Below are 25,643 nucleotides of genomic sequence, written 5' to 3' on the forward strand. Positions count from 1 at the left end.
TTGAGATAGTTTTTTTGAGAGATCACGGGGGGTTGAAAATTCCACCTGAATATATTTCCAAAAGGAAACCCGACGGGCAATACACCTTGCCGGAGCAAGGAACACATGAAAAATACCAAAACCCAGTACACACACGAAAGAGGAAAACTCCTAAACATCTGCGACTAGGAGACTCCAATTACAGCAGAGGTCATGTTGTAGCCGACACCGGGCGACGAGCAGAGAAAGGGGACTGTCAATGGCCGCGCAAATGCCTGAAGACAGCACAGAAATGAACTTTGAACCATGCGTTGAGCCGTTCCGAACAACTCCAACGGCCAGCAGGCAAAACAACCGAAACTCTCTCCAATGGACAGCAACACAATCAGCAACCCTCAACCACCACGCACACACCGCCGGAAATTCCGGGGATGGTTGGTGAGTACGTAGGAGAGAGGAGAAGAGTCAAGCTCGTCGATCACACACGATGGATGGGGGGTACATCCACAATGGAAGAACGCGATCAAAAAGAGTGCAGCAAGTGAAAACATCTCCACGAGATGGAAGGGCATAGCCCATGAGGAGTGTAAATGAAGATCACATGCGACGGCCCATTGGAGACAAGAATGGCGATGAAGCTGTGGCGCAGTGGGGATATGTACTAAGCTTGAACACGGTGGCGAGGAGCTAAGTGGGACCACGGGAGCATTGTGGAAGGTGGAAGGTTGGTTTCACAAATCAAAAGCCGCATACAGCACACACGCCCTCTATCACGGCCATCTCCGACGGGAGGATGCCGCCTCCATGGCTGCCATCTGCATAACCACGGATCCCAGAGCTCAATAGCACAGGTTGTATAGAGATCTCAAGGTCAAAACCACGACACCAGCCGTTAAGCGATGCCGCCACCACAACTGCCAACTGCAAGCCATGGTTACCGAAGGCATGACAATGCCATAGCCAACGGAGGGAGGGACGATGAGAGAAAAAAGGAGCGCGAAACATCACTAATCAGCGTGAACCTCAAGATGTTTTTGAACTGTGAGGTGCAAGGGAAGGGGCTGGTGATGGTGGGATGGGGATGAGGCTGGTGCAGACCTGAGGGATGCAACAGAGGTTGGTGGCGGAGCCAGAAATTGGCGGCGGCGGCCATGCATGGAGTGGAGGCGGCCGGACAAGGGATGGCGAGGGTGAGGCCCGGATTTGGCAGGGACCGAGCACGGGATGGACGGCGAGGGGAAGCGGGTGCAGGCGGCGAGGCCGACGGCGGCGGTTGGCCGGAGCAGGGCCGAGGAGCCCGCGGGACGCGCGACCTGGGCCGGTACACACACGCACGGGGCGAGGAGGTCCCGGATCTTGGAGGAGCCCGAGGTGGAGTGGAGATTTTGGGCGGCTCGCACGGGAGATGGAGCAGCAACAGCCCCGCCGCCAGCATCCTCGTCGGCCGCACGATTTCCGGCGGCGGCGAGGGGAGAGGAAGGGAGGGAGGGTGGCGGTGGCTGGCGGCGGGGGTCGCCCCCGAGTCGCCCGAGCTGGGCGACGCGAGAGCCCTCCAAATGAAAAATCGCAAGATCAAAATGTTTAGATATGATTCCTTCAAGTTCAGTAATAATGAATCGAGAGAACTGGGGATTATGCGACCATGAGAGTAACAGGCATGGTGCTTACCTGAAATCTAGTACTCCCTCCGTCACGTAACCCATTAACCCATCCCCATGGATCCTGCTCCCCAAACATCCAAACTGATTCACCGGCAATTTGGCTTGGAAGACAGGTCGCTTGATGGAATCCTGATTTATCATCTTCGCAGAAGTTAGAATCTCTGAATTATCTCCCAAGTTCTTCTTTACCTTAATTCACCTATTCCTGTCCCCAAATCTCCCCTTGTATCTGTTGTAGTTGTTCATGCCGACTGCAGGAGTAATCGAGATGTGTACCGGCTATGCTGTACAATGCTTTGCATGTGTTTCATGTTGGTACAACAAACAGAAAGTGACAAGGAGCCAACCATACATGACAGGGAGATTCTCAAGTCTAAACCATCGACGGTAGAGCCACCACTCACCCACATTCATTTAACCAGACCACCCAGCGATCACTCGATCCATGACACAGCAATAGCTCGTCTGAAGCGACACCAACAGGACACAGAGCTAGAACCAGTCAGGCTAAACTTTCAGCAAAGCAAAGTTTCTGGACAGGATTCTGATTTACCATATATATTCTTCTCTGTGTGGAACGATGTGATGACGTATATATACACATGTGAACTACAAGCATATGAACAAACAACCGTATTCCTCCCCTACAGCCTCAGACTAGTTTCCCCCCCTATCCCATCGACGCAGATTGCAGCAATCCACGGCCAAAACTGCCATTTAACAGATCGATCTATGAGAACTTGCGAGGTACTTGTAGGTATCAAAACTTGTGCTCTGACTGGCCCAACGCCCCTAGCAGTATTTGTTCTCGTGAACTATATTGTCGGACAACCAAGATTTTCTTGCCCATATTAAACATTGAGGGAGATCCGAGTCTTGATGGGCTTCAGCTTCACTCCCATGCTCTCCGGCGATAGTAGCTCAGGCGATATGCAGAACGGGTTTAGAGTGCTCCTGGGGCTGCTGTCAAGCTGGGACGGTCTGTACAGCCCGTATCCAATTAAGAAGTACTCCATCGGAATAAGCATTGCATGTGGCTGCTCCTCGGTGACAAGCGACCCGCATGCCTGAACCTGCAATTTGCCCCCACAGAAGATTCCTCAGCGCCTATCATACTGGGTATGGATCAACTGATAGCATCAGAATTAAAATTGTACAGTACCTCAACTAGGGCACAGTATCTCCGGTCTAATTTTGTGGTCATGTGGACAGCATCATCATGGAACTGTGAGTTTTCTCCCACAAAAATCAGCGTCCGGCACTGAAGCTTCTTCAATGCTTCAGTTAAGTCGCGTCGCCTGATAGTGGTTAGATTGAGTGAGTTCAGACTCATTTGTTTGTATGGACAGATAATGCCTAGCAAAGATTCACTTACTCGTTTACTGATTTAAGGAATCGGAATACATTAACACCCTTTCTCTCGTCAAGTAACTGCAAAAAAAAGGTAGCCATGGCTTCAGTCATATGTTCAAACAGTAGATATGAATCATATAAGAGCTTGAATAACAACTCCAGAAAGCCGGAAAGGAGACAAGAGACTAACACTTCTACATGCTTGCACAATTTCTGATTCCGGATCTTGTCCATCCCCGCGAACTTCCTGCACATGACACAGAAAGATGTTAACGGTAAATTAAATAGGTACAAGTGTGTAAACGAAAGAAGCTAATGAGAAACAAAATATACCGCGCTAAAGTATCGCTGAAGGAGGCATTCGTTCACTAGTCCACGTGTCCCACAATAATAAAGCAAGTTCAACAATACCTGACAGATGGAATTTCGAGGTTAACACTGAATACACTGAACTCCCAGTGCTACACAAAGGAACAAGAAAAATAAGAAAACCATTACTGAAATTGAAGCATAGAATTACCTTATTATACAACCACTCGGTCCAGGAGGGGGCTTTGCATAGAGGTGAAACCAACATTAGGCCAAGAACCCTTTCCCGGTACTTTGTCTAGAATGATTTTTGAAAAGAACTGTTAGCCAGACTCAAAGGGCAAGCTTTAGAAACCTAATCATGCTACGGATACTTACTGCAAAGAGGGTGAGAACGTAGGCACCGGCTGTGACACCCAGGCACATGACAGACCCTAAACTGTAAGCACAATGCCAAAATAATGTCAGATGCCTCCTTTGCATACCAACAGAATAAGACAATATAAGCCAATTATCAAATACAGTACCCGAAGAAATCAAGAACATCCGCAACCTGATCAGCGAGGTCATCAACAGACAGCACAGGCACATCAGATGAAATTGGAGCTGCTCCCAACTGTATGACATAACAGGTGCCATGAAAGGTAAACTATGTAAGCACCACAGCGAATACGACCAAAATAGGGAATGATCATGTAAACTAGAGAAAGGATGATCTGTGATAACTTACCTCATGTCCTTGAGGAGTAATATGGTAAATACAAAAATTGTGAAGCAACAGGGACGCAGCCTCTGGGCAGAAGAACAATCCTTGGAAGCAAGACATATCTACCAAACAGGAATGTAACACATGAGCTACCATGTCATAGCAAAATTTGTATTTATTTTACCAACAACCCTGAAAGCCATGACGTTACTCACAATTTAAAGCTACATCTGGGTATGTAATGAGGGCGGGCTTGTCTTCATCTCCATATACAGAAACGGATACAGAGCCGTATCTCGTTCTCACAGGATGCGCCTGATAAAGAACATGGCAGATGAACATATATTTAGCAACATTGAGAACCCTATTTGAGCAACGGAATAACAGGCTATTCTAATGTAGACATTGTTTCCGTTCCCCAATTGGCCAGAAATTCACCCTTCATAAAACCACCACAATCCATTGCTTAACAAACAGAAATAACATGAGCAAGCATCCTGTGATTGCTTCAGATACTACTAATCAGGGGTAGCATAGTTCTATTGCTAATGAAGTAAATAATCTTAAGCGTGTTTTCTTCTTGTTCCTTCTACTATTGAGCAGCATTGCAACTAATTTTTCTAATCCACACGATTTTGCAATTTCCCCAAACGGCAATAGAGGTACTCGTAGCATACAAGCATAGCATCCCCCAATTTGCAAGCTCTGCGACTAATTAAGAACAAGGTACGAACATTAACAAAGGGGCAGAAATTAGCAAGACCAAGCTCCGCTACCCAACCGCCTCCGCATTAACCAAACAAAAAGAGCAAACAGAAACCCCGCAAAGCTGGACCAACACAAATCAAGCATAGCTAGCCTCCCCGCACGAATGCGCCCACCCCAAATCGAGGGGAATGAATCAATCAGGAAACGGGGAATGCGAGCACGGACCTTGCCGCCGAAGTAGATCCGCTCCACGTCGACCGACACAGAGCCGCTAGAGTCCCCCATGGCGGCTTCTAGAAGCTTCTCCACAAGCCACCACCAACCTCCTCGTCCTCCTCCTTCCTTCCCCTTCCCCTTCCGGTCTCGGCGGCCTCTCTCTCGCTCTCGCTTTCTCTCTCCCTACCTTCCCTTTTCCCCGTTGGCGTGTCTTGCGTGTAAATATATGCGCGAGGGGTTCCCTGCCCAGAATAAACCCTCCACCGACGGCGGTCAGCTTACCGGTAGGTGACCAGAATGGAAGAAGCTGGAGATTGGATTAAGTTTTTAGATCCACCCGTTGATTGCTCCTTTTTCTGGGGAGGGCCCACATGTCAATGGGACGTCGTGGGGTGCGCGTTTGACTTGCATGTGGCCCCCTTTCTCCTGTGCAAGCGTGGGCAAATCATGGGTGGCTTCGCTATGGACACGCTATTTTGGCCCTCGTGGGAGGCATTGCCCAATTTTGCATGCAGTCCATGGCGATGGTCAGCAAGGGGTCTTCTCTTTTTTCCGCTCGTGGTTTTCTTTTTGTGTGTTCTTGGAGGTGTTACCCATTTATAGTTTGACACGCTTGTTCTTTTGGTTTTGGAAATTTGTTTGGTTTATGAAAGGGCTAAACCATGTACAATTCGTATTTAGTGAAGAGCTTTTTGACATCTGGAGACTTTGTTTTCATTAGTTTTATGATTGTTTACTCGAACTCTCATGTAAATGTGATACAAAGCCTAGAAAAAATCAAGAAGAAAAATTTCACAAAGTGGGTAAGAAACAAGTTAGCCGCTTAAATTTTGCCTTTTAGAACATTTTAACAATCATGGGTGTATTTTTTCAATTTTCATACACACTAATGTTTATTTTTCAATTTATAATTCATGTTCTCATGACCACATCTCCTCGTTCTTACTATTTAATTTATCAAATTCAACCTTGGAATGCAACTTCATAATAATTTGGTGTGTACATATTACGATAAGGGGGCTAAGAGATTAACTAAATGTTTTTTTTAGGTTTGTTGAGTAAGGCAAAAGGACTATGAGAACATTGGGGCCTATCCATATTATTTATGTACAGTAGGTATTTACATACTTCAACAGTGAGATATAATTAAAGAAAAAAATGAGATAAAATTAAAGGAAAAAATGCATGCGACAACGATGATATATCATTTGCTTAGCTGGTGGATTTATAATCAGTAGTCTGGGATCCTTTTTGAAATGAATAAAAGTAGAGACTACATTATTTGCCAGGTTATTTTGGGAGAGGTGTATTAAAGAAGTTCTACCTTTGACAAAGAAAAAGCGCTATATTTGACAATGTTTCCAGAATCATTCCAGCCTGGTGTGAGACCAAAACGAGTTGTGCTTGCAAGTCAGTTTCCCGGCTTAAGAAAAAAATGTGTTTAAAATGGTTGACCTCCCAACAGAACAAACGTTTGTTGTCCACTCTTCTGTCCCGATTAATCAATCTTGTCTTTTTCACGCATAAAGCAAAAGCAAAGGTTAGATGCTTAATCTTGCTTTGCTCGGCGGCTTCTACCTTTCCAACTTTAATTTTCGCAAAGCAAAGGATCGCGGAGTACGTAGCTCGAGCTAAATTAGAGCCATCGCATTTTGTCATATGTGGAGGAGATCTCTCGCTACATGGCACGCATGCATGTGGAGGAGATCGATCTCAGTGTGACACAGAATCACGGATTACGCTGGATCGTGTCCAAGACAGCGAAGGCTGATTTAATTTAACTCCAATATGTATATATAAATCCACAATAAATGGGATCCACGTGGAATAACCCCCAGCGATTCCAGCGGTGTACTAAAACGGAGGAACTCCATGCAAGTGATGAAAATTATTGTGTATGTCTCATATTAAGTGACTTTTTATTATATGTATCTAACGTTTTTAAGACATAGATACATCTATGTTTGAACAAATAAAGAAAGAAAATGACGAACTATATAATATCAACGAACGAACCGACGCAACGGGTGGCTCTGGATCTGTTGCGAGAGGACGAAGAAAGAAATGGACTTTGCTGAATCGGGAGGGCGATGGACCGATCAGTCCTAATAATCTACGTACTCCCCAATAACAAATGTAAGCAAATAAAGCTTCGTGTTGGAGCGTCGACGCGCGAGGACAACGTGCGAGAAAAGTGCTTGTTGTTAGTATTAACGGACGGTCGTTCGTCGTGACCCGACGTAAAGTACGGCAAAGAAGCCCTGAAACACGCGGCGCTCGCTAGCTGCCAGGTCGCCGTCAAGGTTTTCGTCGGTGGTTCATGTGTGCTAGGACTGTAGGCGTTGGTACGTTCCAGAGATGGGATTACCAAACTGACCCTGCACGTCGTGCCAGGATTAAGTATAGGGGCGTGATTCCTTCTACGTCTCTGCTCTTAATGCTCCAGCTAAGCTGTACTGCTGCCCTGTTCGTTAATGGCGCGCGATCGGCGCTGGAGTACGATTAACTAATAAGAAAATACTACTCCCTCCGTCTCATATTAAATATTAATTGATTTTTTATTATATGTATCTAGACATTTTTTAAACATAAATACATTTATATTTGTGCAAATTTGAATCATTTGATACGAGGGAGGGAGTAGTATATACTTCGCACGCATGCACCAGCACTAGTCCCTATGGTTAAAGTCTTTGATATCGATCTGAGTAGATTATAAAGTAAATACTCCGTAGTACTACCACTCTTGATCAATGCTGCAGGTTGACTTCTATACTTGTGAGAGCCAGCTGTTAGGCTGGACGCATTGAGCTTAATTAGGAGGCTTTTTACGGAATGGTCCAGATGTTTAAGTGTTCGTACGACGCGGTCAAGCAACACAACTTGTCCGTCTGTGTTCCATGGGCAGGAAACCCGACGAATCAGCAGTCCAAATGGAGGATTAACGATCTGTTAAGTTGTTCGTGTTGGACTATATTACTCTGCATATATTGGATGGAACCGATCGAAACCAAACTGGGTCTTCTGCATGCGCGCGTGCGTTAATTCGTACTACTACGTGTTGCCACTTGGTCGCAGCTAGCTTCTTCAGTCTCTCGATCGGCGACTTCTTCGGCGTGTTAGGCCTATGTACCGCCAACTAGTGTTATTAACAGGGCCGTGCAAATTTTCGCGGTGACAACGAAATACAATCAAAATCGAGCAATAGCCGCCTTGATTGGCTAATGTTGATCCAGAAACTTCACTTTCATGCATGTTCGGTCCACAGGTTTGTCCTGGAGAATGATGTATATTGATGGCACATGTGCATGCAAATTAAGTTTGAATTTTTTTTACTACTCCAGTACGCTCTAGCCCTTACGTTTATCATGAGCAGACAATGAACTGGCAGGCAAGACTCAGCAGTGTTTCCTAAGAGCAAATCCAGCCATCCCCCGTTTGGCATCCGGCACAGCTGTTTTTTAGGCCGTTTGCTGGGGGCGTCGGTGCAAAAATAATTTTAGGGTTCTGCCGTGATCCAGCCGCGTCCCCAATATGAACTCCCCCAAAAATTGAAAATCTGAAAAAATTCAACTAAATTCGGCGGAATTTAAATGAACCAAGCGAAATTTAACTAAACTCGACAAAATTTAATTAAACATAAAGTTTTTTACATAATTCTAAAATAAAAAAACGGGCACGCTAGTCGCTGAAGTCGGTGAGGTAGGCGTCGAAGTCGGAGTCGTCGGAGTCGATGGTGATCGGCTCCACCTTCACCTCCGTCTTCGGCTTCTTCAGCACCGGCATCTTCCCCCATGCCCTCGCCGCCGCCGCCGCCTCCCTCTCGCCCTCCTGTTGGCTCCATGCCTCGGCTTCGGCTTCCATCATGGCAAGGCCGAGCCGGGCCGCCTCCTCGGCCTCGCGTTGGTTGGCGCGCTCCGCCGCCAGTTGTCCTAGAAATTCTTCCGGGTCGCCGTCGAGGCGGAACTCGAGCGCGCGCCGCTCGTTTTCCGCTACCGGCGTCCACCCCGGCTCCGGCTTAGGCGTCTGTCGCCCCCGAGAGGAGCCCGACTCGTCCTTGATGAGGAGGCGAGGAGGCCGGGAGGAGGAAGAAGAGGAGCCGGAGCCGGAGGAGGCCGTGAGGTAGCAGTGGCGTCCTCCCCTGGCCCTCTAGCCACCGGCGGATACTCTAGCCACCGGCGGATACTCCAGCCGCGGCAGGTTGCCGGCCACGATGTGGGCCAGCACGCCGTCAAGGGTGCGGCCTGGCTCCCCCCACCAGAGGCGCTGGCCGATTGAAAGGGCATTTCGATCCCTAAGTGTTTTGGTGTTAATGACAACATGACTCGTGGACTAACCGTGTGCTCGAGTGTTTCAGATTTGAGATCATATGGCACAAGACGGTTCGTTGCCCTCAAAAAGGAAAGAAGCAAAGTGGTGTTTAGCGGCTTTTAATTTATATTGAGTCGTAAGAACTCCGTACTATTAAGAGAGAGTCCACATGAGAAGATAGTGGGTGAATCAACTTCACGTACACAAACTACCATGTTTGCACCCACATAAAGCCTACCCGTGCGAGAGAGAGCCACCCAAAGTCTAACTGTGTTGCCAGGTCTGTTCCAAGCCCGGAACTTCCGGCCTACCACCGGTTGGGCGGAAATTCCACACAACGTCCGGCATACCTCCGTGATGCTGCTGGAATTCATTTGTATTTGGCGGAGGTTGGACCGGAACAAGTGCGGTGTACCGGAACTTCCTCCCCTGGCAGACTTAGTGCATAACGGTTAGATTTCAGGACCCCCATAAATAGTCATCCCCTACCTCGGGATGAACTTATCCGAAGCTCAACTCTCTCCACACCATTTCTAAAGCTTCAAAGTGTTATATCTCCCTTCATAGAGCTCCCCCCTTGTTGATTCTTTGAGGATTGGAGGAGGAGATCTAGATGTAGCGTTTTACCAAAGCAAAAGGTTGATTCCCCTTGTTTCCTTTGTGGATTTTGTTACTCTTGGGATTTTGAGATCTCTAACCGGAAGGTGTCTCCTCAAGGCCACTAATCTTGTGAGGTGGTGCTTGTGGATTCGGGAAGGAGCCTCCAATTAAGTTGTGGAGACGTGCCCTTCTCCTCGAATTGGGAGTTTCCAATTAAGTTGTGGAGAGAGCCCGGTCAAGTTTGTAAGGGTTGGCATTCGTCCTCAAGGAAGCCACTTAGTGGAACTCACCTCACCTTTGTGGTGTTGTGAGAGCTCATCCCACCTTTGCGGTGTTGTGAGAGCTCATCCCACCTTTGCGGTGTGGTGAGTTGGAGAATAGAGTGAGCCTTTGTGACGCCTCTGCCTTTGTGGTAGAGCACTCCTTCAAACGGAGACGTACACCGACCCCAATAGGTGGAACTCCGGTGAAATCTTCATCTCCCCGTGTGGTATCATTCTTGCCCCTTTAGTTACTTGCAAAGCTTAATTGTTTATCTTGTGCTTCGGCTATCAAGTAAGTTTCAATTAATTATCTATTGCTTGTACTCGTGCTTCGGCTATTGCATCATACTAGGGGTGTTCATCATTTAGATGTTTTAGTGAACCCATGTATTGATGCTTGTATCCTTAAAAGTGAAAAGTAAAAGTAAAATTGTTAGTCGCCTATTCACCCCCCCTCTAGTCGACCATACCGATCTTTCACCGATGGTGTCGTGGCGGCCCATCAGTGGTGCGGCGGGCTCGTACCGCGCCATCTGCTCCGCGTGCCGGCGCTCAAAGAACGCTGGCCACTCCGTGCCGGTCCCACACCGGCAGGAGGCGCTACGCTGACGTCAGCTCATGGAAGAAGGCCTCCGTGATGGCGGCCTGCCTCCTCGGCCCTTGAGGCACCGGTGGCGTCGGAATGCTGCTGGTGCTCAGCTTCCAATCGCTAGGAAGCCGAGTGTCCGGCGGGCACGGGTAGCCGACGTGGTGGAGGGCGTCGGCTTCCTCCACCATCAGCCAGTGGCGGCGCCAGTCGTTCGCGTCGGCGCCGTCGATTCTGCAGGCGAGAAGCTGGATGGCTAGGGGTGTGAGGGAGGGAGATGGGGGGCGAGAGGAGCAATGGCGAGAAGGGAGAGCGCCGGAGATGCTATTTATAGGCGGGGAAGGTAATCCGACGAGCGGTGTGAACACGACAATAGTGCATCAAGAATGCGCGGGGGTGCGGCCACGTGGCAACCGGCGGGTCTTTACCCGGCGACCGCGATTAATCGCCTCGGGCGCCGAGAAGAAGCCGGTGGGAAACCGGTGAATGAGAAGGCGGGCCCACCGCAAGAACGCGAGGTGTCGGCGCCCCGCTCGCCTCCCCGTGGACTGGGTTCGGCCTGGGGCGCCGGCTAACTTTTTGGGCCGCCCCGGCTTAAAAAACAAATTGGGGAGGCCGGCTGGGTCAGAATTTTCGCGCCTGCGCTCCCCAAGCCCGTTTAGGGGGACTTCAGGGGGGACGGCTGGAGTTGCTCTAAGGCCACTCTCAATGTTTGTCTCTTAGCACGTCATTTTAGGCATTTTGCTAACATAGCACCCTTCCAATGATGAAACTGTATGCTAGCGACCGTCTCTTCACGCAAACCAACACAAAGTCATTAACTCTCTGTCACAAAGATATTAAATAACTGATACTTTAGATACCGCCGTAAGAGACAATGTATTGGGGTTATGACTTCTTAGCATTTATTACGGGCTAAGAGACAACACCTAAGAGTAAGGACGTCAACGGCGCGCTAATCAGCGCCGCCAAGCCCGCTCAAGCAGACTCTCTGCACGTTTTTTATTTTAGCGTTTTGGCTTTTGCTGCCAAAGGCCTTGTGGGCAGGGTTTAAACGGGCTCAAACTGTTCTGTTTACATCCTTACAAAAAAACTATGCATTGAGAGTGGCCTAAGAAAAAAAGAATAAGCTTGGAGTAGCGAAGAAGATGGTTCATGGTTAATGAATTCATCCAAGATTTCAGAGAAGCATCGTAAAGTACAGACAGGTACATGAACACCAAAATCTTAACCACCTGGCTGTGCTAGCTACTCCTATTTGACGTTACTCTCAGATTTGGTTTCTGATTAATTTTGTTTGATCTCTTCTCCCAGGGTGTGGACGAAATTGACCGGACTTCATTTGTCCTGATTAATTAAAACCAATCTATCAAAATTAAGCAAGCTGTTGCTTTTTTTTTTAAAAAAGAGTAAAAGGGAAAGCAAGCTTGACCAGTAGTTGCAAAGACGAGGAAAGGCCGTCGATTTGTTTTAGTAACCATTTCTTATCGGAAGAAAATCGCAATCTAGTTTTAAAATGCTTGACCTGAACGGCTGAACCCATCGCCAGACTAATCAAACCAAAAAACAAGCAGGCAACTAACTACCCTGCAAAAAATTAAAGGCAAGCAGCAACTAACATCATAAGCAGCTAACTAACTAACATATCAGTGGCTGAGTGGCCTCGGTACGATGAACTCAAAAAACGACCGGTCTGCTTTTGGCTAACAGCTTTCTCCAACGTGACCCAAGAAAGTTACTGCTCCCACCGTCCATATTATTTGTCGCAGATTTAATGCTAGAAAATTGCACCAAATGAACAACAATCAACATGAGTTCAGAGGAAGTATTAACTTTTTCGTAACAAATCTCTCTAGCTAGCAACTGTCGGTGAGCGCAACCGCAACGCGTGGAGCTCAGCTCACCGGCATGCTGCTGCTGGGCCGGTCGGTCGCTAGCCAGACAAGTACTAGTACTTACATGGATGGCTTGAAACCAAGCAAATCATTGGTTCGCATAATCATCTGCTAACCATGGACCCCCGATGCACGCGGCCCGTCATGGCTTCAACTCGTGCGCCGCTAGCTCCTTGATTGATCGACCGATGTTCACCGTTCACGTCGGCATGCATACGGATCGGGAATCACTGGTGCCGAATGGGAAACCATGGGCCGGACTGCCTGTCCATTTCTTGACTGACCAGAGTGCGGAGTTTTAAGGCGTTCGCGAGCGACCACCAACCAACTCATACGGTGCTCCCCCGGGCCATGGGCTTCTTGAATACTGTTTGTCTGTGTGTACTCTGCTATGACTACTTCCAGCTCATCTTCAGGGGCCACGGCGGTCTTTCCGCGCGTACGAAAGAGCATCCCACATTGCTGGGATCTGCGTGTTTGAGTTTGAGGGGTTGAAATTGAATGTGGTCACTGATCGATTGAGTAGCAATTTTTATTTTCTTTTTTTTCTTGAGCCAACTTTTATTTTATTTTCTTACGTTGAACGGCCGATGGTCCCGGAATTCCCTGTTCGTTAATGGCGCGCGATCGGCGCTGGAAGAATCGATCAGTAGTATGATTAACTCAATAATTCGTCCGTCCAATAAAAAATATCTCAACTTTTACTAAAATGCACGCACCAGCACTAGTCCCTATGGTCAAGTCTTTGATATCGATCTGGAGTAGATTCCAAAGTAAATATTTTTTTAAGTTTATGAAATGTATTTGATCTCTCTCTGTCTCTGAAATGTACTTAAGTACACATGTTTTCAAGTGTGTAGTTTGCTGCTATATTATTGATATATTTCTGAATTCATCTTGTAAGAAAACGTAGTAGTAAGAACAGATTAAAGCAAAGCCTACGTTTGCAATGCATACTTCAAAACTATGTCACATAATGCTAAACATGCATTTGACAAATAAAACAAATTAACTAGCGTTTGCTTCCATATAGGTTCAGCTTTAATTAAGTATTGTTACCACAATTTGCTTCATGACTTGAGCATGTCCATACTCTCCCTGGCATGGCTGTTAGTATCTTGGACCTCTCAGGAGGTAATAGTTATATCAAACATTACATCTTGAGAAATTGCCAGCTCATGATTCTTAATATCAACCATTAGATCAGCGCTAAGAATCGACAAATTTCTCAAGCGAAATAGAAATAGACAGTCGTGAAAATGAAAAAAGCTTGAATCCATCAACTGTTCTTTTCTTTCCCCGCAGGTATCTCCAGCTAACAGATCGAACCCAGCGTGTCGTCGTCACTCGCTCGGTTTTCTAATCCACGCACAATTCTTTCAGCACGTGCATCTCGTATTTTCCGTTGGAGAAAATCTGTGTAATCCAATGGGCTAGCTAGTCGTGCCATTATGACCATATACTACAGAGGCGTCCAGGTTCAATGCACACGATCCCTGTCATTGCAGGACATCGTTCAAAGTTGATGCCCAAGATGGTCAGATTACAGAGGTCGAGCCTCTAAACTGAAGGAAGTAGAGCAATTACTGCTCGTGTTTCATATCTTTTCAGTTTACTTTTGTTACTTCCGTTATTTGTTCAACAGTGTATTGCCTCCAGAAACGCAAATTGTATTTCCCGATGGGGTGATAAATGGTTTTAGCATCTGAACTTCAGGGCACCTCAATGCGCAAGCTTCCAATGCAGGAAATTCTAGCATGATCCACGTTGTACGATTTTCTGTAGTCCCTAGTTCACATTTTGACTGAACCAAACACATCCACGTAAAGCTCGAACCAGCAACAGCCCCCATTCGTTTATCCGTTCCGCAGTAAACACGAGTACACGGCCCAGCTCAAATCAACGGTTAGACAAGCAAAGTATATACATCACGACTCGATGACAGGTTTCTAAGTTCTAACAGATTTCCGTCTGGAACTTGAGGCAGATCCCCATGCAAAAGAGTTCCTGGTAGAGGAGCTTCGCACCGTACGGCACGGCGATCCTAACTGTATTCTCTGAAGATCGGCAGAATCCGCAGTACGGGCCTCGGATCCTCTTTCCTCCAGGGACACCCCTCATGACAACGTTCGCCACCCGTTCACATGTTCGGCAAATGTGCATCTGTGAGAAGTCGCTGAGCATGAAGAGCCGCTCATGGAGGTTGGCAGCTGCCCCGTGGGCAAGGAGGCAGTCCCGCTCCATTTCTCCAAACTTCACTCCGCCAAATCTTTTCCTGTCTGCCACAGGTTGCCTTGTGAGGGGGTGCACTGGCCCAGTGTTCCGGAATTTTACCTTGTCTTCCGCCATGTGAGTCAGCCGCTGGTAAAAGTTAGGACCCATGAAAATCAATGAGTGCATTCTTTCGCCTGTTCGGCCATTGATAACACTTTCAGCTCCGCCTCTCGAAAATCCAGCCCTGAAATGCATCAATTTTGGTCATTAAGGCAATGACTCGTACAAGTCTGTACCCCAAATAAATAGTAACATACTATGGTTTCTCGGAAGATATTTCCAGCAAAATTATGTAATTTGACTCGCACAGGATCTTATATGATAGTGACAGTATAAATGTCTTAGTTGGAGAAGGCACACAATGATACTCCCTCCGTTCCATAATTCTTGTCGAAATCTTACATGTATCTAAACACTTTTTATGAATAGATACATCCATTTTTGAGCAAATTTGAGACAAGAATTATGGAACAGAGGGAGTACATAACAGCAGGAAGGAAAAAAACACGTACTTCTGCGTTCGAAGCAAAACTAGGAAAAGAATGAAAAAACAGTGATATTGAAAAGTGGAAAAAAAAATATATCAGATGATTGTGCTAAGCAGTTCACTTTCTGTTGACTGATACATAAATGTTCCCACCCCAACCTGTATGCTATAATTACAGATGAATGTCCTTTTTACAAATAGAGGTGAACAATAAATATGGTAGTTTGTCATACCATGTAAGTGCATGGGCTATGGCAACCACATAAAATCTAGAAATTAATTTGAGCGGTAATCTGTTAATCAGATGCTGCTCTCTTTTTAGGCTCAACCAACAAGTTTAAATAATATGAAAATGTAAATCAAAAACAGAAGCGCAAACCAGACAAAACATGTATCACATAACATTTATTTCAGACTGAATACCGTGAAAAGCCAAACGAGCCTTATATTTTGGAATGGAGGGAGCAATATATCAAGCCAGGGTTTTGGTTCCCGGGCAATATTGTCAGTTACTGCATTTCCTGACCCCTAAATGGGTTTACTGGACAAAACATATCCCTTTCGAAAACTGAACTTAAGCTGTGGATGAACAACGTCGAAACTGTGACCACCCGATTAGGAGAGATAGCTCCAGCCACTACACTATGGTTGCATTTGCGGAATCACAAAGGTTCAATATATAATTATCTTCAAAAGAAAAAAGAAATTGAATTCAAAACACTGGTGTTCTTTTACTCCATATATTAACAACATTCCAGATAACGGGCACACTTTAGTAATGTACAAAGTTCACCAGAGATGTAGTCATGTAACTTAAACTGTACTAGTATGTCTGGATAATTACAAAGTTTAACTAATACTAGAAGATAACTGCAATGCTCAACCGTTTCAAATCAGTAGATATATGAGTCTGTTTCGAATTCAGAAAAGCAAGGAGGCACTTACTTGTGCAATTGTTCTGAGATCACTTCAAGTGATGCTGGGGTGAATGGTGTTGCATATCGCATTGCACCACCAAGAGCGATTCCCTTTCCCAAAGCAGCTTCAAGCAGCTGGCCTGGAGTTTGACGGGTAGGAAAGGCATGTGGATTTATCACCACATCTGGAACTATTCCTTGGCAAGTAAAAGGGAAGTTCTCCTGAGATTCTAGAAAACCAATAACACCTTTCTGGCCATGCATGCTAGAAAATTTATCTCCGACGCAAGGTGATCGAACCTGAAAAATAAGATCAGCAATAAGTAACTGATATTGCTAGAGACGGAAGTGGCTACCATCAAGTAGCGATGCGGCAAATCAGTGAAGTGAAGAGTTAGCATTAGCATCAAATCTGCCACCCCTGAGACCAGATCAACACGTCCCCAGAACTAGGCAACCGTGTGTGAATTATGTACTTGGAATTTACAAACTAAGAAAATGCCAAAATGATCATGGGAACATATGCTACCAGTTAAAAAAATCACCTCCCAAGTTTAAAAAAAATGCCCAAAAAACTATGTATACATTTACGGCGGCGTATCCGGTGAAAACCTCCCTTCACACACACGGCATCATGTGCCCTAGCAAATTTGCTGTGGAAAAATATTAACGTTTGTGTGCTGTACAAAAAACAAACTGTGCGCACATAAAAACAATGCTATATTATTGGTCCTTCATCCCTTGCTTATTTTTGCACGGTACATAATGTATTTCAAAAACAAGTGGCATGATAATCTTTTTTATGATGAATCTAGTATACCTTTTACATATCAAAATGCTTATTAGGCAAATTTAGAAAGTTTGATCGCATTCCATCAAAAGATATCTTTTACTCAATCCGATCCTAAATCGTTGTCGAAATATTACATGTATCTAGACGCTTTTTAAGAATAGATACATCCATATTTGGACAAATTTGAGTCAAGAATTTAGGATCAGAGGGAGTAAGTCAATAGCTAGTAAAAAGAGGGAGTAACGTCTGCTGAATTGGTGTAGGATGGCATGAGGGAGGCCCATCTAAATTTAGGAAGTTTAACAAGAAAATTGATGGAAGGGGTTCCATAAAAACTAAAATGAAGGCCTTAATAGAAAAGGAAAAAGTGGGTTAGTTTCAAATTGAATGGGTGGAAATGCAAATATTGTAGGAGGCAGGTAAACTTCTGTCAGGTACCCATCAGTGCGTACTGATGCTAAACATTCTTATCTTCCATTTCCCTCTTAATTACATGGGAAGAAAACAGGGGAGACAAATTATAATAGTACAACAAAATTCTCTCAAGAGCTAGATGATCACGGAGCCAGCCCCCCCCCCCCCCCCCCCCCCTCTCACTCCAAGCAGGAACTCACTAGTTCATTGAATCATGGTACTCCCTGTCTCCCTCCTTTCCAAATAAGGTGTCGACGCATTTCAAGATTAAACATTGGTCATCAATTTTGACCAATAAAATATGGGTTATGTGCCACAAAAATTATAGCATTGAATTCGTATTCGAAAAAAGTTCCCAATGGTATATTTTACAGCGAATAATTAATATATTAATTGTATCACTGATGGTCAAAGTTGAAGCTCCAAATTTGAGGACGCCTTGAAAAGGAGGAAGTACTTTACTAGGCGCCCATAAAAGGAGGGCAACCTACTAAGAAACATTTCAGTTGCAGTTGGTTTCTGTCAATCAAGCTGTAGAGCATAAGACAAACATGCTGAATTCTACTATTTATAAAATGACTAGAATATTAAAATTGGTAGTAAACTTCACTTCATGTAATGTGCCAAATAATAATTATTCTTAACTAGAGTTTTACCTGTCTCAGAGTTACAACGGCAAAATTCTTCCCCTCGTCATTGGCTGAGAGCAACACTCTCTGGACCATTCCCTTTTCCGTATGCTTCATCTTGATACTATGATCTTCGCCAGATTCTGACACTTTCCCGATGACGATATCACCACTCTGAAGACTTGCACCCACGTATGGTAATCCATCATCATCAAGATTGTCAACCCGTCCTCTCTTGCTTTGCATTTTACCAAAGTCTACTTTTTCCTTCAGTTTCAGTCGTTTGATGGGCTCTTTGGTCTCTACTTCTGCCTTATAGCTCCTGATGTGCTCAGTTCTAAACATACCCCGTTCAAGAGAAGCCCTGTTCATAACCAGGGAGTCCTCTTGGTTAAATCCCTGATGAACATTGACTGCAACTATTGCATTTTGTCCATTGAAATATTCTGGCCTAGCAAAGTCATCTTTTCTTCCAATAGTATAATCTGATCTGCCAATACAATCAGCTGTAACTGTTTTGAAAAGGGGTCTCTGCGGGTAGTAAAGTTGATGGGAATGAGTATCAACTCTGGTAAGTGGATTTGTTGTGGAGTATCCAATAGCTTGCTGTGAATGTTTTTCCGACTGGTACAGTACTCTTCGAGCAAAATTGTGATTTGCGAAAGGTATAAGACCACAACTTAATCCCAGCAGAAAAGAAAGATCCAGCTCACAGTGAGTATAGCCAGACACCTTCTCTCCACTGCTCGGAAACAGGTGCCTGATTCCCCAGGCACATTGTATATCTTCCTCCTCTTCAACACCAATGTACTCAATTATTTCTTGTTGCAATAGTGCCTGAAAAGTGTAATGACGGTCCTTCGATTTTCTAATTTTATTTAGGTTCTCGACCACAAGAAGAGGTCTGAGGATTCTCCCTGCATCAGAAAACACCCGTACTTCCCCAGGAAATTGGTGCTTGTCCCTTTTGATTTCAACCTAATCAGACGGAGCACGAAGCATGAGTAATACCACAAATGGCACTAGGGTAACATATTAGCAAAAAGAATATGCAAGGGGAAAACACATGTAGCAACCAGTATCTCAGTTATTGTGCATCAGATAAGTATTCTAAATTACATTACTCAAATAACTAAATTTTGGTAGGAAACACAAAAGAAATGCCTAGTAATGATTAGGCAGTACAAAAAGGCAAAGTACATTTACAGAGATGGTACCCAGAAAACTAGACAATAAATTTATGAACCCAACACGAAGAGATTACACCCATGGCTATAGTTGACCAAACTGTGTAAAATGTTGATTCTTCAGAAATAGCTAAGTACAGAATACATCATGAAGCTCCACAAAATCGCATAGTAGAAGTAACAAGGCATGAACTATGAAAATGGTTGTTATATCGAAGCAGAATGCATTCAAGTTACAGCGATCATTGATTAAATAAGCATGCATATTTGACCTTTCCAAAACTTATGATACGTCATTGGCAACTCTTCTTAAACTAAATATGGTACGTAACATTGAACCTAGACACCAAAATTCAAAAAACAATATATAGTTTTAGCAAATGGTTCTAACCATAGGAAAGAGAGCAAACCTGTGGATCAATCAGATTGGCGCGTCTCATGCACCTTAAACGCATAACAAATGAAGCTGGATCAGTACAGGATCCTATCCAATCGCCATTCAGGAAGATCTTGTCCATTTTAGGAATCTCCTTAGCACTAATTTCATCGAGCTTATTCATTCCACAAGAAACAAATCTGTCAATCAATGGCTGTACCACTCTAGAGCTAACAATAGCAGTAACAGCCAGATTTTTCACGAGTCCACAGTTTTCACCATCAGGTGTGGACATAAAACACATCTTTCCCCAGTAGGATGGATTGCTGCAAAGTGTTTTCTTCAGGTTAGTTTACAGCGCATAAAGCAAAAGAAAGACATGCAAGTGTGTGAAACATTTGGTTTAAGAAAATTGCTTACGGATATCTTGCATCACCAACTTTCCCAGCATAAGCAACCTGCTGACGACTTTTCCTCAAGTCTGACATCATTTGAAGAGGATTTGTTCTCCTCAGGGTTGCAACAATACCTGAGCATCTTTCATTTCTTATGTAGGGATGGCTCCAAGAACCAGTAGCGAATGCACGATTTATACCATTAGTAATAATTGACGCATCAAGATATCGCAGAGGAAATTGTAAATCACGGTCACTATTCAAATCTCTCTGCATTGCCTTAACCATGAGTCTCTCTGCATGCCTAAGATGTGCACGAAGTTCTCTTCCAAGCAATTGACCAGGTAGCTCCAGTCTCTTGTTCCGGAAATCATCCTTATTATCACATTTGCGCTTCCCAGTAAAAGCCATTAGAAGGCATTTGACCATGTAACCTAAGAAAAATGCTTTATTCCTGTTCCCACTTATACCAGGAAAGAGATATTTAGCAACATAATCAGTAAAAGGCTCTGCTGGAGGAAATTTTGAACTCTTGACCAAATCATCAACATATTTGCGAGCTTTATCGGACTGGCGAAAGCCTTCACACAGTTCATCAGACTCACGAATAGTTGCAGATATCGCGTTGATAACAGAAGCATCACAGTCTTTCATATCTATCATATCAAATACTTCCTTATCAGATGATACTCCCAGGGCAAAAAAAAGTAACCAAATTGGCATATTGGCATACAAGAAGGAAATGGAAATGATTTTGGCCCCATTTAAATCATTGTTGGTTGTAGAATCAATCAGTTTTATATATACGCGTCTTCGTTTCATTTCAGACAAATAAGAGACATTCCAGCAAGGTCGATCAGCAACCCAAATCCTGGTCAAGCATCTTTGCTCTTGTGCGATAAATATCTGCAGGGTTTACAGCAATGGAGACATAATGAGATTCAAGAACTTCATATATGTCACAAACATTTCTCTTTATAGCAAACAATTGATACTCTAAGAGAGTCACTCACCAAGAGAATATGTAACTTTCCTAACAAGATCGTGAACATAGTTCAGTTATGCCAATGTTATCAGCAGAAGCTCATGTCCATTTACAACATCATTACCTAAATTGGAGTTAGTGAGGCACATTCATCCATGCCTCCTACCTCCTTTTCCCACATTACTGAAGTTCTCTAAAGAAAGTGGATCCTCACACAGACTAAGGTAACCACCTCCTAAAAATCTCAAACAAAAATGGAACATGAGACGGAGCACCAATGCCCAGGCATGACACCGGTCTAGGCGGAACTTGGGTAGGTGTGGCAGCAGAGCTAAAGTATGGAACAGGGTAAGCCGGCAATAATGGCTCAACATGCTTGCATTATCATTTTTATCCATAGCAATGCAGCGGTATTTAGCTAGTCCAATAAAATGCTATGTTTGGTTCATTGGTCCAAATAACACATTGTAGCTTATTGACATCGTATTTGTCTAATGGCTAATGCACAATAGTCCAACATATGGAAGCAGACCAATTCAGATGGTGGTCATTTTAACTCTTTTTTGGCAGTGTGGTTAAACCTTTTGATACCCCTCCATGTGTGTTTACAATTATTTGTGAAAAATTTCGTAGTGTTTGGCACTAATTCTTCAGAAAATAGATATTTGGGACATCTTCCTTTATTTTGTTACATAAAAGCAGAACAAAGATAAGATTTTCCAATCAAAATCACAAAAGTTCACAACTTTGTAGTCCATCTTAGTGTACAAAAGAAAAGTTTTTAAACATGTGATAGTGTAACACTCCCTGCATGATAAATGAATTAAGAATGAAATTAGCAAAGAGAGATCAATATAGTTATACCTTCTCCATTCCCTTGATCAAAAAGTATCCACCAGAATCAAAAAGGCAGTCACTTTCCCCAAGTTTATGCAGCCAGCATAAATCTGAATTAACCATAACTGGAAGGCGGCCAATAGTCACCCAATGAGTTTCGTTAATAATATCTCTCTTGTGACCAAAATGATCATTCCCTGTTTTAGCCTTATCACTTTTCTCCATAGAATAAACCTGTGACAGTTTAGAACATGTCAGTCAATCGGCTCTGACTGCGACCCCTACGTGGTGCAAATCTGAGCACAGACATATCAATTCTATAACTTAATTATGCACTAGAAAAATTAGCACATAGTTTATTGGTGTAAATAAATATATTGACACACTAGTTCAATAGGATCAAGTGCATAAAACATAGCACACATCAATGACATCTACAACCACATATATTACAAGTGCTGAGCTATTCTAGGAACATCAAGCAAACATTTGTTCATTGACTGCTCCATTTCATATTCTATCAATGGACCATTTTGCTATATTAATTAGGATACCACGGAATAAAAATACTACCAAGTGAAAACATCATAAGCTCAGTAGATAGACAGCCAAGGCCTTGCATCTTTTTACAGGCTGAGCTTATACAAACAAGATTGAATTGTGTAGTGTCAACAGCATTTAAAAACAGTATCATGCCATGCATGTGAAAGCATTTGGCAATTTCAAGTAATTTTGGGGCATCAATTCTACAGATTGCATGCATGCCTCACACTTGTTAATAGATAACAGCATAAATAATAAGCAACGAGCACATGATGAACATGAAAACTCCTGACCTGAATATTCACTTCTACTTCCATTTTGGAGGAATATGTCATATTTTGGAGCCGAGCATGTCTTGGCTTGAGCTTGAGTGACTCCTCGTCAATACCAATTTTGCCAGACCAGAATACAGGCTCTTCAAGTTTCACTTTCCCAAACTTGATGATGGCATGCCTCCAACCACCTGGTCCTTTCTTTGAAGGATCATAGCCAGGTTCAACAGTCACTTCGCCTAGCGAATCAAAAAGCTCCTGGAGCCCATGCGAGACAAACTCATTATAAGAGTTTATCTGGTGGCTAATCAGACCGATTTCCTCAAAAAATGACCTTGATGCTTCCTTGCAAAATTTCTCTAGGCTTGTCAAGTTCATGTCAGCTGGAATCTGCTCTCCCATTGAAGACCCCTCTATGTCAATATCCATAGAAGACTGCCCGTTTGAATCATCCATGGTATGGGATCTACTCTCCTCATTGTCATCCAGTATCATAGGTTCCAGCTCAGGCTCAGGGCCATTTTTTGAGTGCGCATTGTCCCTTGGTGGCTCTTCCATTACACCAGCAACGGCAGCTAATACCCTGTCAAGTATCGCAATTCGATAATTCAAAAAGGGATCATAGAAAAACATCAAATAAGATACTAGTAATCTGGATAGCAAAAATGTCATATACATTGCCAATAAATACTAGAGTCAAATTATCGAAATGATTATCCATAAATGGCAAATACACCATGCCATGCACACACATATACAGCATTTCCTCAAAAGGTGAATACGTCAACCTCAGCAAGACAATTGATGAAGCTTATGGCTTACAGTGCACTAATTAGCACAAACAATCTAGTAACCAATCACACAGATAAAAGAAGCCCTACCCTAACTTGCTCCAACACTACTACATAAGCAGAAAATGATGATATTGGCTACCCTCAACAAAGACATCACACCATTGACACCCTAGCTCACAACCATCACGGTTCACAAACCTAAGGCATTCGAAGCCATCAAATATTTGCCAAGACAACACAAAACATGTCTCCCACCCTAGCTCGCAACCAGCAAGGTTCGCCATCAAATGTTGGCTACAAAAATACAAGAGATCCACCCATCTATGCGGCCATAACTTCCATCAATACAGTACAATACAGAGCAATGCCAGATAGTATATAACAAATGAAAAGATCTAACAAGCGGACGGTTGGGTATGCGGGTTCAGTTGAACTCCCAAATTTTTGGGAAAGTTAAATGCCACCTTTTGCTAAAATATCACATTTGAACAATCTAGAGGTTTTAAGCCTAATGACCAACTAAACACAAAGTGGAGAATACACGGGAGGAGGAGATTTTTGCCTCAGTTATGATTTGGGGAAGATGAAACGGGGAGCTAAATGGCGGAATCCGTTCGTGGGGTGATGGGAGGAGCAATGGTAGGGCGAGAGAGAGAGAATCGAAGGGGAGATCAACCTGCGGTGGAGGCGCTCGCGCGAGGAGGAAGACGAGCTAAGGGGCTGGGGCGCTCGGCAGCGGGACGGGGAGGGAGGGGTGGCGGCGCTCGCGCGAGAGGAAGACGAGCCACGGAACGAGCGAGCCTACGAGACCGATGTGTTTGGTTGGAGTGGAGTAAATGGTTGGTCCAACCAAATTTCAGGGGCAGTTTCACCCAATTTCACGTTGGTGAGTGGAGTAAAATGGTTGGCCCAGTTAAATTTTCGGTTTTTCTATTTCTTAGGTGATTGAGAAATAGTTAATAACAATCTTTTAATTCAATCATCGAGATTCATGTAAGATTATTGTAGTCCCAATGGATAAAAAAATCTTGATTGGATGGCTACGATTGTTGACTGAGAAATAACTATTTCTTAGGCGACTGAGAAATAGACACTCCCTTAAATTTTAGGGGCAGTTTTACCAATTTCACGTTTGGTTAGTGGGTCATCTACGGTTAAAAAAAGGCCATGTCTCCCACCCTCCTCGGTTCTTCTGCTCCTCACCTGATTGGCTGATGGGCGGCGTGGCGAGCTCCTGCGGAGAAGGCAGCGGCGGATCAGGCGGAGGCGGTAGCGGCGGTCGCGCGCAGAGGCGGCTGCGCAGAGGCGACGTGGCGGGCTCGCGCCGAGGTGGCTGGGCAGAGGCGAAATAGGTGATGGCAACGACGAACGAGAAGGAGTACATTAAAATAAGTGATGAGTAATCTTATCTCAGATCTCAACTGTTGCTACCAGCGAACGGCATCGGTATGGATGATCCAATCCAAACGGGACTTCACCGTTGACTAATTTGTTTCATTGGAGTAAATGTAGTATTTTTCTTCTTTATCACTAGTGGACAATTTGTAAATACAAGCGTGATAGCAAATTGCGTATTCTCGGAGGGTTGTGTGAAAATACCTATGGTGAAAACAATTAAGTTAGTGTTTTGTCACAAATGTGGCAAGCCACAGTTATTTTTGGTCGCCACACTTATCGATAAGATGGCTAGTAAATGGATCTGACATATAGTTTAAAGGGTGAAAAAAGTGTGGCACATCGTAGTTGTGCTACAGCTATATGTTAAACTTGTAATTCCAACGTCGGTTAAGTATACCTATAAACAAAACGTGCTTTGAATCTCGACTTGGGGGAATAGTAGATTACAATATCATATTGTTGTCCTAGACTTGCTAAAATGCACCAATACAATTTTTTAAAAATAATCATGAAATGAAACACAAATATTACGGGTTCTTTTATGGGGCAAGACTTCTCATTCATCATATTATAGTTACATCATGGAGTAACATGGGGCTAATGATTCGAGGGGATCATCTAACCAAATCTGCTCCGGGAAGAAGCATCCTTGGCTAAGCTATCAGCTACGCTATTGGTCTCTCTTTCAAACACAATTTTAGAGAAGCCTCGAGCAAGCAAAATGCATTCATCGATCACCACAGCTACTGGACCCC

General features: G+C 44.2%; 2 protein-coding genes across 3 annotated transcripts; both read right to left on the reverse strand.

Moving 5' to 3' along the window:
* Positions 1-27: 27 nt before the first annotated feature.
* Positions 28-5,141, reverse strand: LOC100845470 (protein NDL1). 2 transcript variants are annotated; one of them, XR_002963455.1, is made up of 12 exons: positions 4,942-5,141; positions 4,224-4,323; positions 4,033-4,130; positions 3,830-3,918; positions 3,681-3,741; positions 3,514-3,600; positions 3,327-3,404; positions 3,184-3,240; positions 3,016-3,071; positions 2,803-2,938; positions 1,648-2,713; positions 28-1,529 (listed from the first exon to the last, which is right to left on the reverse strand). XR_002963455.1 is itself a non-coding variant. In XM_024459418.1 (11 exons), exons 1-11 carry the CDS (start codon positions 4,999-5,001, stop codon positions 2,492-2,494), a joined length of 1,044 nt encoding a protein of 347 aa, XP_024315186.1. In that variant the 5' UTR covers positions 5,002-5,141; the 3' UTR covers positions 28-2,491. The 2 variants fall into 2 exon arrangements, 1 of the variants encoding a protein (XP_024315186.1); XM_024459418.1 differs by having other exon boundaries at positions 28-2,713.
* A 9,244-nt stretch (positions 5,142-14,385) lies between these two features.
* LOC100822006 (DNA-directed RNA polymerases IV and V subunit 2) lies at positions 14,386-24,322 on the reverse strand. Its single transcript, XM_003564728.4, has 8 exons — positions 24,167-24,322; positions 22,718-23,279; positions 21,909-22,115; positions 20,085-20,965; positions 19,699-19,990; positions 18,129-19,079; positions 16,294-16,565; positions 14,386-15,045 (listed from the first exon to the last, which is right to left on the reverse strand). Exons 2-8 carry the CDS (start codon positions 23,252-23,254, stop codon positions 14,544-14,546), a joined length of 3,642 nt encoding a protein of 1,213 aa, XP_003564776.1. The 5' UTR covers positions 23,255-23,279; positions 24,167-24,322; the 3' UTR covers positions 14,386-14,543.
* Positions 24,323-25,643: the final 1,321 nt, after the last annotated feature.

Source organism: Brachypodium distachyon, chromosome 2 (assembly GCF_000005505.3).
Source record: "Brachypodium distachyon strain Bd21 chromosome 2, Brachypodium_distachyon_v3.0, whole genome shotgun sequence".
Lineage (NCBI taxonomy): Eukaryota > Viridiplantae > Streptophyta > Magnoliopsida > Poales > Poaceae > Brachypodium > Brachypodium distachyon.

Bases quoted from the DNA above. Each gene is read 5' to 3' on its own strand.
- LOC100822006 (XM_003564728.4), bottom strand. From the start codon at position 23,254: ATGGAAGAGCCACCAAGGGACAATGCGCACTCAAAAAATGGCCCTGAG. The intron at 22,116-22,717 runs GTCAGGAGTTTT...AAACTGTCACAG, and splicing joins AAGTAGAAGTGAATATTCAG to GTTTATTCTATGGAGAAAAG. The intron at 19,991-20,084 runs GTAAGCAATTTT...AACACTTTGCAG, and splicing joins GTTGGTGATGCAAGATATCC to CAATCCATCCTACTGGGGAA.
- LOC100845470 (XM_024459418.1), bottom strand. From the start codon at position 5,001: ATGGGGGACTCTAGCGGCTCTGTGTCGGTCGACGTGGAGCGGATCTAC. The intron at 4,131-4,223 runs GTGAGTAACGTC...CCTGTTTGGTAG, and splicing joins CCCAGATGTAGCTTTAAATT to ATATGTCTTGCTTCCAAGGA. The intron at 2,714-2,802 runs GTACTGTACAAT...GGCAAATTGCAG, and splicing joins GATACTGTGCCCTAGTTGAG to GTTCAGGCATGCGGGTCGCT.